The 12,326-nt window shown below is 48.5% G+C and overlaps 6 protein-coding genes across 6 annotated transcripts; 3 read left to right on the top strand and 3 right to left on the bottom strand.

Annotated features, from left to right (window-relative positions):
* Positions 1-559: 559 nt before the first annotated feature.
* On the bottom strand, positions 560-1,614 carry N7518_008717 (uncharacterized protein; the record flags this gene model as incomplete). The annotated part of the gene is made up of 2 exons (XM_057189644.1): positions 560-1,001; positions 1,142-1,614. 2 exons carry the CDS (start codon positions 1,612-1,614, stop codon positions 560-562), a joined length of 915 nt encoding a protein of 304 aa, XP_057041347.1.
* A 292-nt stretch (positions 1,615-1,906) lies between these two features.
* Positions 1,907-2,883, top strand: N7518_008716 (class I SAM-dependent methyltransferase; the record flags this gene model as incomplete). The annotated part of the gene is made up of 4 exons (XM_057189643.1): positions 1,907-1,976; positions 2,028-2,126; positions 2,196-2,627; positions 2,714-2,883. The coding sequence occupies 4 exons, from the start codon at positions 1,907-1,909 to the stop codon at positions 2,881-2,883; spliced, it is 771 nt and encodes a 256-aa protein (XP_057041346.1).
* A 482-nt stretch (positions 2,884-3,365) lies between these two features.
* Positions 3,366-5,612, bottom strand: N7518_008715 (putative GARP complex subunit (Sac2); the record flags this gene model as incomplete). The annotated part of the gene is made up of 5 exons (XM_057189642.1): positions 3,366-3,410; positions 3,470-3,505; positions 3,554-4,338; positions 4,386-4,680; positions 4,731-5,612. The coding sequence occupies 5 exons, from the start codon at positions 5,610-5,612 to the stop codon at positions 3,366-3,368; spliced, it is 2,043 nt and encodes a 680-aa protein (XP_057041345.1).
* A 295-nt stretch (positions 5,613-5,907) lies between these two features.
* Positions 5,908-6,715, top strand: N7518_008714 (Eukaryotic translation initiation factor eIF-5A). The gene is made up of 4 exons (XM_057189641.1): positions 5,908-5,956; positions 6,132-6,398; positions 6,451-6,583; positions 6,641-6,715. The coding sequence occupies exons 1-4, from the start codon at positions 5,942-5,944 to the stop codon at positions 6,709-6,711; spliced, it is 486 nt and encodes a 161-aa protein (XP_057041344.1). The 5' UTR covers positions 5,908-5,941; the 3' UTR covers positions 6,712-6,715.
* Positions 6,716-7,342: 627 nt separating this feature from the next.
* Positions 7,343-9,397, top strand: N7518_008713 (uncharacterized protein; the record flags this gene model as incomplete). Its single annotated transcript, XM_057189640.1, has 7 exons — positions 7,343-7,366; positions 7,466-7,556; positions 7,608-7,717; positions 7,772-8,025; positions 8,091-8,196; positions 8,253-8,391; positions 8,448-9,397. 7 exons carry the CDS (start codon positions 7,343-7,345, stop codon positions 9,395-9,397), a joined length of 1,674 nt encoding a protein of 557 aa, XP_057041343.1.
* Positions 9,398-11,084: 1,687 nt separating this feature from the next.
* N7518_008712 (Yip1 family protein) lies at positions 11,085-12,143 on the bottom strand (the record flags this gene model as incomplete). The annotated part of the gene is made up of 4 exons (XM_057189639.1): positions 11,085-11,175; positions 11,232-11,937; positions 11,997-12,048; positions 12,099-12,143. 4 exons carry the CDS (start codon positions 12,141-12,143, stop codon positions 11,085-11,087), a joined length of 894 nt encoding a protein of 297 aa, XP_057041342.1.
* Between the last annotated feature and the right edge of the window lie 183 nt (positions 12,144-12,326).

Here is a 12,326-nt window from a genome sequence, read left to right as displayed (position 1 = left end):
CGTTGATAATTTCTTAACATACAAGTTGTCCACAGATCGGAAAAGTTTGAAACCTGCGATTACCAGAGAGAATATAAAATGGGTTCATACAACCCCAGAAGGGAGATTTGTGTCATTTATGGCTTTCTTCGCTGTACGTCCAGAATTAGATGCGTCGCTCTGTTGATAGAGAAATGAACCACCATCTAGGTGGCCCTCGAAGGCTTGCAGAGTGCCATGCACCACCTCCATAGTTCCCTTACCGGGTCTGCCTGAATCGATCATCAAGCCCAGCCAATATGTTGGGGTTTCTCTCAGTCTGGTCTGAGCTCGCGTGACGCACTTCCATTGTCTTGACTGTCAGTGACCTAGATGTCGACAGGCCAGACCGACAATAGGCGAGAGAGAACATTAAAGCCTCAGCATCAAGGACCCAAGCCCGGAGCTAGCACAACTCGAATATATATCGTGGCGAACAGAGCCAAGTCAGCCTTGTTTCAGGACAGAAACACTACCATCCCATCAGCACCAACTCTCCCAAACCAGGAAAAAAAGAAAGAAAAAAACTCACCTCAAGACCTCAAGCCCACTTATCATGTTTCCCACTAACCTTAACATCCAGCAGAATCTCATGAAAATTCCCCTCCCTCCTCCCCTTCCTCAACCTCCTAACCTCCTCATCATCCAACACCCTCCCAACAATCCCCTCAAGCTCCTTCTTGCTAATCTTCTCGTACGCTTTACTCTCCTTGGACGCGCGCAACTTTGGCTTAAATCTCGCCTGCATGCGCACGCGCACCGTCGTCTCAAACGAAATCGTATTCGCGTCGCCGCGGATCTCCACGCCAGCAGCGGCTTTCGCGTTCTCTTTTATCGAGAGGAAAGACTCGCCGTCGCCGCCGTGCGTTTGTAGTGAGAATGTCCCTGAGACTTCGGGTGAGGGGATTACTAGGAAGGATTCGTAGTGGCTGACTGCCGAGGCGGTTGCGCTGAAGAGGCCGTGTGTGTCTGAGGAGAGGTATCTGTGAGTGGGGAGGTTGTTAGTTTTGTATTGAATTGGAAAAAGAAAAGGAAGACAGAATTGAAATAGAAATTGGGATAATATGGGTATAGTATGCGCATGCACATATTGCGATAAAAGGCAGTAGTATCGTTCACTCACTTCCCATGATGACCCTTGAAACTAAACGACTCCGTCCCCGCCACCCGCGACGCAACCCAGACCTGTCGCACATCGTGTGGTTCTGCCGTGCTCGGATCTTTCTCGATGAGGTTCTCGAGCTTGCTGGCGAAAACTTGCCCGTTGGCATCGCTTGCGACGCAGGTTGGGTCGTCTGAGGGCAGGACTAGGACTACTGGGCCGGCAATGTCGCTTGGGGAGTCGGCTGAGACCCAGCTTTGGTCTTCTGGGTTGTCGTCTGGTTCGGGTTCGGTTTTGCGCGATTTAGGAGTTGGGGCTTCGGTGTCTGCGGTGCGAGTCTTGCGCTTCTTTGGCTTGTCGCCTTTGAATGTTAGGGGTTTGACCATTGTGGTTAAATGGGTGATGGTTGTGGTTGTTGGAGCTTGGAGCTTGAGCTTGGAGAGTTTGCGTAGGGCGGGGAAGAGGCCGGGCTTGGCTGGGGTGACGGAGCACATGGTTGACTTTCATTTCTATGTGGATTTGGATGTGGATTTGTATATATAGTCTTCTTTTTGCTAATATAAATTCCCTCTCGGCGTAATATCGCAGGTGAATGCTTTTGGCCCCCATTCGCTACATGAGTCCTGACTACTCAATATAGACTAGTGCTGAACTAGTACGGATTGATACTAAAGCAGCGACTATAACATTCGACTCTTCATCATCAACTTCTTCTTTCTCAAATTTCATTCTTATCTACGAAACTCTCGACCATCTCCTTCATAGAACCATCTCACGTACATAACTATGTCCCCCAAACCTGGCCGCCTTGCTTCCATTCTCCGTCCATGGGGCCTGATCTGGTTCTCGATTTGCCGCAAGTCTTTGGTCACCGAATTTCCACGACTATACTAATCATCCATTATAGTGCATTGGGAAGCTTTGATACAAGCGGTTCGTCGAGACGGTCTCGCAGCACTTGGCCGCCCACAACAAATTCGAGATGCCGCTTCGGCGAAGTTGTTCAGTATAACTTGTAACCCAACCCATATCTTCTCTCAACTCGTGCACAGAGTGAACTGACCACCATATGCAGCTGAAAATTTCATCGCCTATGAAGACACAACCGTTGTTCCCTCGCTCGTACAAGCTGCTAGTGGCGTTATTCTCGAACTGGGCCCTGGCCCAGGCAATCAGATTCATCGTTATGACACCGCTCTTGTCAAGCATGTCTACGGCATTGAACCTAATCCGCACTTCAAAGACGCCATAGATGCCAAATTGGACAAGTATAATCTGCGGGATAGGTATAAGGTTATAGTTTGCGGCATTGAAGACAGCGATGTTCTGAGGGAAGAGGGAATCACCGAGGGGAGTTTGGATGCCGTGCTATGCATCCAGGTTCTGTGTGCAGTAAAGGATCCAAAGAATGTGATGAAGGAGGTGTGGAAGCTGCTCAAACCTGGAGGCAAGTTTATATTCTGGGAACACGGATGGAGTAGAAACCGCTTGACGAGTGTAGCGCAAGGTGTGTATCTGCCTTTCTTCTTTTCTGGACTCTATAGGCGCTTGTCTCTAGAATGACGCAGACCGGCTGACATGAAGAAACCTTAGCTTGCTGGAATCCTGCTTGGAGCACATTTGTCGGATGTGATTTGACGCGGAATGTGCTGGCAGACATTCTCAACAGTGGAGAGTGGGAAAATCCACGCGAGGTCCAAGAACCTGAAGAACCGTTTAGTCTGTTGCCTAGGATTCAGGGTGTGCTTGTCAAGAAGGCTTAATGCCTACATCGCCAACATGTAAGAAGACAAAGTAGGGCTACTGCAATACCAGCAGTTTAGACAGTCTAAAAGATAACATTTCCTTTTCAATTCACTGCATAAACCTGTCTATAATATCGCCGATCCGATTTGACAGATTATTAATCTCAAAAGTACTTTGGTCTATCAAGGTCCTCAATTTCAAGTACACAAGAAGTCAAGATGCCCCATATTTCCAGGAAGAGAACACTTCTAGTACTACGAGGGAAGTGCTGAAGATCTTCCACCACCTGGAATGTTCCGGATCGACTAAGGTTGTTCTCGCGTTCAACTCTTTTTTTATTCTCTTGTCAGATGGAATATCTTCACGCAGTTCGATGGTTTTCGGGGTCCTATGGTGTCTAGGTAAACACATTAATTAAGATATTTGAAAGGATATCTAAATGCATTTTGTTGTTCGTCTTCCACATGGAATATGCATATGTCCAGTGTATAATCGCTTTCTACCGCTTGGTGCTGGTGCTATTCTTGAGCATCTCTTCCAAATGCTGCAAGGCAAGTTAGTTATAGGATCTCTGGTAGACACGTGGACAAGTCAAATGCTTACCTGCTTCTGCTCAACTGCTAATTTGCCTTGGGTATCCTGTTTCCGATTAGCGGACGTTGCCCAAACATAGGGCTAGCAACATACGCTAATGATGGTTAAAATCAATGAATAATTGTTGAAGAGGAACCGCTCTCTTCGCTTGGCATCTGTGCCATTACGACTCAATTTGGCCAAAAGAGAATCGAATTCAGCAGTCAACCGGGCCAGGCTGTTAGATACCGGCTCATCATCACCAGCATCGCTGCTGAGCACAAGGATTCCATGTAGAAGCTGTCCGAATCGTTGAGTCAAGAAGTGGGGCGCCGAAGACTGCTTCAAGTCATCTCCGCCTGCAATCGAAAGGGCCGAGACAGCACTGCGACTAGTGTTGGACCCAACTCGTTTGAGTGAGTCGCCATGCTGATCCATAATCACCTGGAAGCGTGGCCAGAGCTGCATATTGGTTCCATTAACATACGAGTCGGCGACGGGCACCTTTCGGCGCTGAAGCTCAAACGCGGAATGTTGGTTGAGGCGAACACACATGAGGACACCCAGAGAATCCGTGGTGTGCTCGATTAACTTCTTAGTCTGGTTTTGGCCAAGGGTAAAGACCGGTTGGAATATTTCCACGGCATTGCGAGAGATTTGATGGAAGGTCTTTGGGGAGAAAAACTCGGTCAGGAAAGAGTACTCGGCGCACACATTGTCCACCAATGCGAGGTTGAAGTTTCGAAACGGCACTTCAATTCCATGGTAAGTATTATCCTCTTCGGCCAGATATGAGGATAAAGCCTGGAGATTGCCAGTTCGGAGGACATCAATACGTCTACCCAAGGAGAAAGGATCATGTACGGCAGAGCCAGCTCGGCCGCCAGGCATCATGTTCCCTGAAATAATCAGTATATAGGGAGCATCAGAGCAGTATATTTCTTACCTGAGCGATGTGTGGATGGGTCGCCTCCAAGCACCTCGTTTCGGTCAGGAGGATAAACCTTGACCTTATCGAGGGCTTGCAGGTAACGTGTGAAATGAGATGTGTAATACCAACGCATTGTGTTGATGTACGCCTGTGATATCTCTCCTGCCAGCTTTGGGTGGACCTTTGAGAGATAACTGTATAGATCTTTAAACTTCACCAGTCGCTGTTGTTGGATAATCTGAGAGTTGATGTTTGGCGATCGCATAGCACGAATTTGTGACACAAGATAATCTCTGATCCTTTGAACTGCCTACATAGATGTCAATGCAGGTCTACATAATCTGAGGGCAGCATACTCACTTTGGTCTTCACATCGGCTAAAAGGGGTCTTACATCCTCGACGGCTTTGTAGCCGTTGGAGGAAGCAGCGGCCTTGGCTTCGATATTTGTTGTTCGAGAATCGATCTCGTTCAATGCACGCACCCAATTCTCATCAATTGGGCCTTCGACAATTGTCCGCACCGCCTTGGGGGAAATGCTGATCTCCTCCACGGCGGGTCCCAGCAGCCGTTCCACATTGCGCCTATTCTCTAGCATCGCGTTCAATTGTGTTGAGCGAGATTGCAAAGTTTCAATCTCTGCCGATACGGCACCCAGTTCATTCTGGAAGTCATTCAAGTACAGCTCAACTGACTTAGACACCTCATCACATCCAGTAATAGATGTATGTAACTCTTCAAACTTATCTCGTTCTTGTTCAAATTGCTGGACGGTTTGCACATTTACATCACTCTCGCGCGTTCTTTTTATTGGTGCTGGATCCTCCTTTTTCAGAAAGTCTTCGAGACTTAGTCCGTCGAAAAGGACAGCTTCCACCAATTGCCCTGGTCGTTCCGGCACCGACGATAGCGGCGGCACATGCTTATCTGTTTGGTTTTTTTCCTTTCCAATGATTTCATTCAAGACTTCCAGCGGATCGGGAACATTGGCCGGTCGAGGTCGTTGAATACTCGTCTGCTTTAAAGGAGAACCATTGGTCGCCCGTGCAGTTCCTGGAAGAGAGGTTGTAGAGTCGTTGGGGGTCAGGAGAAGAGATGTTGACGAGTTTCTAGATGTTACACCAGGGCGACTATTGTAGGGACTTGGAGATAGCTGGGATGATGAGCGTCGCGGTAGAGGAGAAAGGTTGCGGCTATTGGCTCCGGAGGGAGTTGACTGGGCTGAAATGCGGTCGCGCCACATTGTGTAAAGGGATGAACGGCATGGAAATGCAGAACAAAAGCAAGAAATCAAGCGTATACTCGGGGAAATCAACCAAGTAACCTCAACAAGAAGGTCGAACGTTGTAGTTGTTAGGTTGTTTCAGGACACTCGGACGCTCCTCCTATATACACTAAACCCAACAAGGTGGACAACCCTCCTCGACCAATCACCGGCCAGTAAGCGACCCCGCCACAGCGCCCACGATAGATTTTAGTCGTTTGAATTTCTCTCTCCCCTTCTCTTCATTTTTCCCCTCCCCAAATTTTACGAAAAACCCCCCTCTTTCAACCCCTCTACATCTATTCACCATGTCTGCCGAGGAGGTATGTACTTTCTTTTACAAATTCGAGATCCCCCAATGGCTGTCTCGAGGATTTCTGTCCCTGCCCCGCATGCGGCTCCCCTTCTATTCTCTTCTCGAGGGCACGAGGCTATATTGGACTCTCAACCCCGCCCTATTGTCTAATTTGAAGCGCTTGCTAACATAATTCAATATAGCACGATGTCACTTTCGATTCGGCTGATGCCGGAGCCTCGCTCACCTACCCCATGCAGTGTTCTGCTCTGCGCAAGGGTGGCCACGTTGTTATCAAGAACCGCCCCTGCAAGATCATTGACATGTCTACCTCCAAGACTGGCAAGCACGGTCACGCCAAGGTTCACTTGATCGCCACCGATATCTTCACTGCCAAGAAGCTTGAGGATCTCTCCCCCTCCACCCACAACATGGACGTTCCCCACGTTATTCGCAAGGAGTACCAGCTCGTGAGTTCCCCTGATGACTTGACGGTTGAATTGTTGGGTTGACGAATATTAGCTCGATATCACCGAGGACGGCTTCATGTCCCTTATGACCGACAACGGTGACACCAAGGATGATGTCAAGGTCCCCGACAACGAAGTTGGTGAGAAGATCAACCAGATGTTCCTTACCGAGGAGAAGGAGTGCAGTAAGTTCCAAACATATCCAAACTTCCTCGGGACTTATCACTGATATGTGCCATTAGACGTCGTCGTCCTGACTGCCATGGGCGAGGAGGCCGCTATGGAGTGCAAGGAGGCTCCCAAGTCTGGTTAAATTTAATACATGGATTTATTACCTGTTATGCCAGCCTTTATGTTCCACGAGGGTTCAAAGCCCGCCAAAAATTTTATCTTTCACGGTTCAAAGGAGGATACGATTCTTTGAATGATTATGCCCATTGCTTCAAGATCTGTCCCCCACATAACCTTGGATGTGGGCTGGACCGAGAATTGCTTTGGTTGGCATAATATGTGTTGTCCAAACAGTTCTGAGTCTCAGCATCTCATGATAGTGTGATGAATAAATACTCAATCTTGCTTGACTGCGCGAGGGCTCTAGTAGACTATGAAGTAGACGAATGAATTTAGAGCTCAATTACACCCCAACCAAAATATACACAAGTGTAACCCCACAAGTAATAAAAAAAAGTACCTACCTAGGGACTAGAAGCTTGCAATTCAATCGTCTGATGTAGTCCACGGATCAATCACAGCGCGCGCATTGCGGGACATGTGGAGCGACAAAAATCGGCGGTCACTGGGAGGCAGAAAAAAAAGTCCCGCGATCTCGATATACCAACCCTTCTTTGTCAAACAAGCATGAACAACTCCCTTGGGGATGGACTACGTTACCCGAGGGGTCTGCGGTCAAGAAGGTTGTCGTGAGACCCGATACTATCTCGACAATGGACTTTGGTATTGTCGGCGCGGTCATTTGCAGGAGGTATGACGTCTATCGGCTTTTCTTTATCCTATCGCTGCATCCAATGTCAGGAAGTACACAGCTAATGGCTATGCGACATGTGTAGGGTGTTCAAGTCGCAGAAGATGCCGCCGATTTTGGAAACCTAGGCAAAACACATCGCGTGAAGAGAGAAACCAGGGAGAAGGTCAGCAAGAGTATGTAATTAGCTGCTTGAGCCTCGTTTTCTCCGCTAACTTTACCAAAAGCACTCCGTGGCCGTCCGGCATACACGCTTTTCTTGCAGATCTACCAGCTTATCCTTTGGAAACAATGTCATGCCTTGGTTCATGAACACGGGTTCCCAGAGGAACTTGAGGTATGTGCATATGTTGCTTCTTGTGTTCAAGGATAAAAGCTCATTATTCATTAGCTTGTTGTCCGCGATCTCTGGGCTCTTCGTCTGCAAGATTTTGAAGCAAGAATCACTGATTCTACTGATGGTGACGACAATGATACGGAATCTGAGGTATTCAGCTCTCAACCCGCAAAAGATGAACCTCGTGATATGAGATTTAAACCAAACTCGAGATATCTCGAATGGCCTCGTCTGATCGATTCCGTTGCACTGTGTTATCTCGCAGCGTTCTTGATGCGACTTCCTGTCTATGTCAGTGATTTCCACGAGTATGTATATTCTTCCCTCCATGCAAGTCTGCTTCCAGGATGCACGCAATACTCACATTCTGCAGCATGATAATGCGGCAAGAAATCCCCTACGTCCGAGTCCTGGCAACTGTCCCCCGAGAAATGAGGGATAGGCTTCCGCCAGAACTGACTGCGATCCTTGAGGTCAATGTGAGTATAGTCTGCCTCCGGAATATTTTCTGGGTTGATTGACTAATTTGACAAAGTCAATACCTAATGCCGAGCGGTTTCATCGCGGCGTCCTGGCAATAGTGTTGTTCTATCAGCGCCGATTTGAATTGGACCTTCCTCCCTTGAATTTGCCCCTGGTCCTTTTCCGGCTCATCAAGAGATTAGCTTTACCAAGTATGAGAGACAGTCCGCCAAATGGTTGCCAGTTTATGTTAGCTAACGAATTTTAGTTGAGATATATGATACAACTATGATTTTGCAAGATCTATTAGGCTTCACACTTCAGTATCCGACAACAAGTTCATCCGATGGCCGAAAAACAGCACGTCTTCTTCCTGACTTGCAATTGATGGTGCTGATTATCGTTTCTACGAAACTACTTTTCCCAATCGATGATTTGAAAAGGTATCCCAACACAGATCAAGAGCCCGCTGTGCAGGTCATGGACTGGGCCCTCTGGGCACGCGCCCATAACCACTTCGATCGTGATCGGGGATTTGGGGGAAATATTGGAAAAAAGACTGCCATTCAGATCACAGACCAAGACGTGTTGAACATGACGTCTGCCCAATTAGACGATTACATGGACTGGTACCAAAGCAATTGGCTCGATACTTCTAAGGAACCCAGTCGCATTGCCGCGATGTTTCCCATCAGCCGGGCAGAACGAGATACCCAACCAACCTCTAGCGCTGTCCCAGAATCATCCTCTGCTTGTATCACTGCCCCTGCCTCTGTCCCTGTCCCTGCTACTGGTGCTCCTCCTGATAAGACTCGAGAGAAGCTTGAACTTTTGCTACAAACAGTCATGCAAGCCGTTAGAACCAGAAGGGTCATCCCTGACGACAAAGAGGCTGATCACGGGCGTCCCGGCGAGTGGTATCACCGGTATCGATGGGAATCACATCTCAGTGGTCCCGCACGGACTTTTTATGAGGTAGCAGCCCAGCTCGCTGCGGTCCAATTGAAAACACTTGTCCGTGCTGTCACATTTGTTGAATTCAAGATTTCACAGCAAGATGAAGAGCGACAGAACAGAGAGTACTTCGCTAATTTGGGAAGACAAGGAATGCACACCGGGGAAAACGATGTTGGCCACACGTATGGCATGGCTGATTTTGAAGAGGACATGTACGAGGCGGGGTCCGAGGATATAGACGGTGATGAAATTTTATTGTAATCATATACACGGCGCTGGGCCTTCGGGATCATGTATCTGGCGTTCACCTTTGTACAACCTTTTGTCTCTACCTAGTTCAATTACTTGATTTCCTAAGGTTTCTGTGAACGAGTGTCTTTTCTCGACGCATTGATAGTTCCAGCTGAGGTGGTAATCGAAGGATTTGTTTATTCGATCAGGAAATACCATTGAGAACAGAAAACACGCTTCATTTATAGTGATCTACTATACTTGACGTAGATGCACTGCCAAGTTATCATTGGCTGGTCGGCCGGGCTGCTTACATAACGTATGACGAAAACGGGCAACAACTAGGGCTTAGGGTACCCCGGTCGGTCCACCTTTGCTAAGCGAGCGAAATCCTCAAATTGACAATCGACAGCTCCGCCTGGAACACAGCGACCGACAGCCGACAACAACGAGAACTCGCAACCAGTACGTCCCATAAACCTCGTGAAACAGCGTCTATGCATCGCTATGGATTCAGTGAGCTAACATCGTCTTTTTCCGCGCCGTTTCAGTGCAGATGTAGGTCTTTCTGAACCCTTAAATGTCATCGCGAACCACAATCCCGATCCCATCGCCGATACGACCCAAACCCATGGAGGAAAAATGAATATGGGCTAATACGGTGCGATGTAGTTTCGTCAAGACCCTGACGGGTAAGACCATTACCCTCGATGTCGAGTCGAGCGACACCATCGACAACGTCAAGACCAAGATCCAGGACAAGGAGGGCATTCCCCCTGACCAACAGCGTCTGATCTTCGCCGGCAAGCAGCTCGAGGATGGCCGCACCCTGAGCGACTACAACATCCAGAAGGTAGGAACCGGAATTCAACTTATGTGATTTGGACCGAAAGCGGGAGGCATTGTGGTATCTCGGGTGGATCAGATTTCCAACATGTTCTTTGTTCAGAGATAAACTCTGCCCACGGATACGCAAGAGGAGGAATCATCGCTTTGCGTTATGGTCTATGGTCTGCGAAATGGTGGAACATTCGCTAACATGCGGTATCAACTCGTTATAGGAGTCCACCCTTCACCTTGTCCTGCGTCTCCGTGGTGGTATCATTGAGCCTTCCCTCAAGGCCCTTGCCTCCAAGTTCAACTGCGACAAGGCCATCTGCCGCAAGTGCTACGTACGTTTACCCCGCCTTCTCCGCCTGCGCCAGATGATCGTCATGAAGAAATCGCCTTTAGTGGCAAGGCCATGAATTCCATGTACTAACTCGAACCTATTACAGGCTCGTCTTCCTCCCCGTGCCACCAACTGCCGCAAGAAGAAGTGCGGACACACCAACCAGCTCCGCCCCAAGAAGAAGCTCAAGTAAACGACTCGCCCCTTGGTCTTGTGCTCGGCGTGCTGTTCCAGAGATGGGGATTGGCTGGACTGCTACATGGAGAGGATTACAAATGGCGTTAGATATGATGATAAAATCAATGCAGCCACCGTCATACTTTTTCTAGTTGACTCCTCTCGACGACCAAGTTGCACTCCATGAAATGAAATGTGTAAAATTCAAAAAGTCGAATTGCTTCACATCTCCAAATTCCGTCCGCGATAAATAAAGAGTACAATACATGCATGCGTTCAATAACACGACTAGGAAAACTGGTACCTGAGCAAGAATTGACGGAATGGCCAGTATTCCAGATGAAAAGCCAATGATCCATCCTCCCTCGCTTATGCCCGGAACATCATCCCTTTCGTGTCGTCCTTGTCATCATTGGGGTCTTTGTCCTTGTTGTTCTTCTTTGAAACCGGGCTCCCGTGACTAGTAGATATGTTAGCTCAAGGTCAATTTGTTTGTCAGACAAGGACACTACTTACGCAAAGAAAAGCACCTTGATAGCAATAGCCAGTGCCGCATGTAGCACAACAACCAAGACCAAGAGGATCTTGCTAGCCTTGGCATCAGTAGCATTCAAGACCGGATACAAGTTCCGCAGAAGGAAGAAGACACTCCAAGCAAAGCCAACGCCAACAAGCGCCCAGTTCAGCGCAGTCAACGGACTCCAGCTGACCAGCGCAACGGCAATCCAGACCAAGTTAGAGTATCCATATAAAGCCCAGCACTCAATAAGGTCAGCCGTCGAGCTGCCGAACCAACGCAGCGCACCCCACAGGGCAATAGGCAAAATGCCGGTGTACCCATAGACCAGACCAGCCGCGCCCGATAGCAACGTGAAGTCGTACTCGAAGTGCTTGTCATCATTGTTCGACAGCCATTGCGAGATAGTACCTGTCAAAAACAGGATAACCACCACCGTAGTCGCGATCCAGATCGGCCCGTACAGGTCTGCGTTACCCTCTAGCACATCGAGGAAGTTGGTGCGCGGATACACCGTTGCCACACAGCGGCGGAAGACTTCATTCGTGTCGACATCGAAGAATTGCTCGTAGTAATGCAGCGACCACCAGCTGTATTTGGCCGGCGTACCGCCAGGGGACCGGTCACGGCGGCGCGATGGCCCGCCACCCAGGAACGGGGCGGAGTCGCCTTGGACTTTGGCGGTTCTTTGGTCGTTTTCAAAGTCTAAGTAGGATTACTTAGTTAGAGAATCGGGCTGGGCCGGTTCGCTTGGTGGAACTCACTGGAGGGGTGGAATTCGAGGTCTTCTTGCAGGTCGGTATGGCCAAGGTCGCCCTGCTGATTTGTTAGACGAAATGGTGTGTTGTTCATCACAGCGCTCTTACCTCTGCATCCACATCTACTACGACATCGTAGCCTCGGTTCGCCATTGTAGTTAGTTTTGAGGTAAGCTGTTGGAAGGGGAGTTGTTAAGTGTACACATCAGCTTCCGCAGATAAAGCCACCGCTCAAGCCACAACTGTGGATACCAGATCATACACGAGTATGTAGCGAATATATATTATTTGCTATAAATTGACTGAGTTCTTTCACTATATGTAAATTCTGAAGTT

This window comes from Penicillium psychrosexuale, assembly GCF_028828465.1.
Source record: "Penicillium psychrosexuale strain IBT 29551 chromosome Unknown utg000004l, whole genome shotgun sequence".
NCBI classification, from domain to species: Eukaryota; Fungi; Ascomycota; class Eurotiomycetes; order Eurotiales; family Aspergillaceae; genus Penicillium; species Penicillium psychrosexuale.
This window is presented reverse-complemented; position numbering and strand designations above follow the sequence as displayed.

Coding starts and splice junctions, on each gene's coding strand:
- N7518_008714 (XM_057189641.1), top strand. Junction 6,399..6,450: donor TTCGCAAGGAGTACCAGCTC/GTGAGTTCCCCT, acceptor GACGAATATTAG/CTCGATATCACCGAGGACGG. Junction 6,584..6,640: donor TACCGAGGAGAAGGAGTGCA/GTAAGTTCCAAA, acceptor ATGTGCCATTAG/ACGTCGTCGTCCTGACTGCC.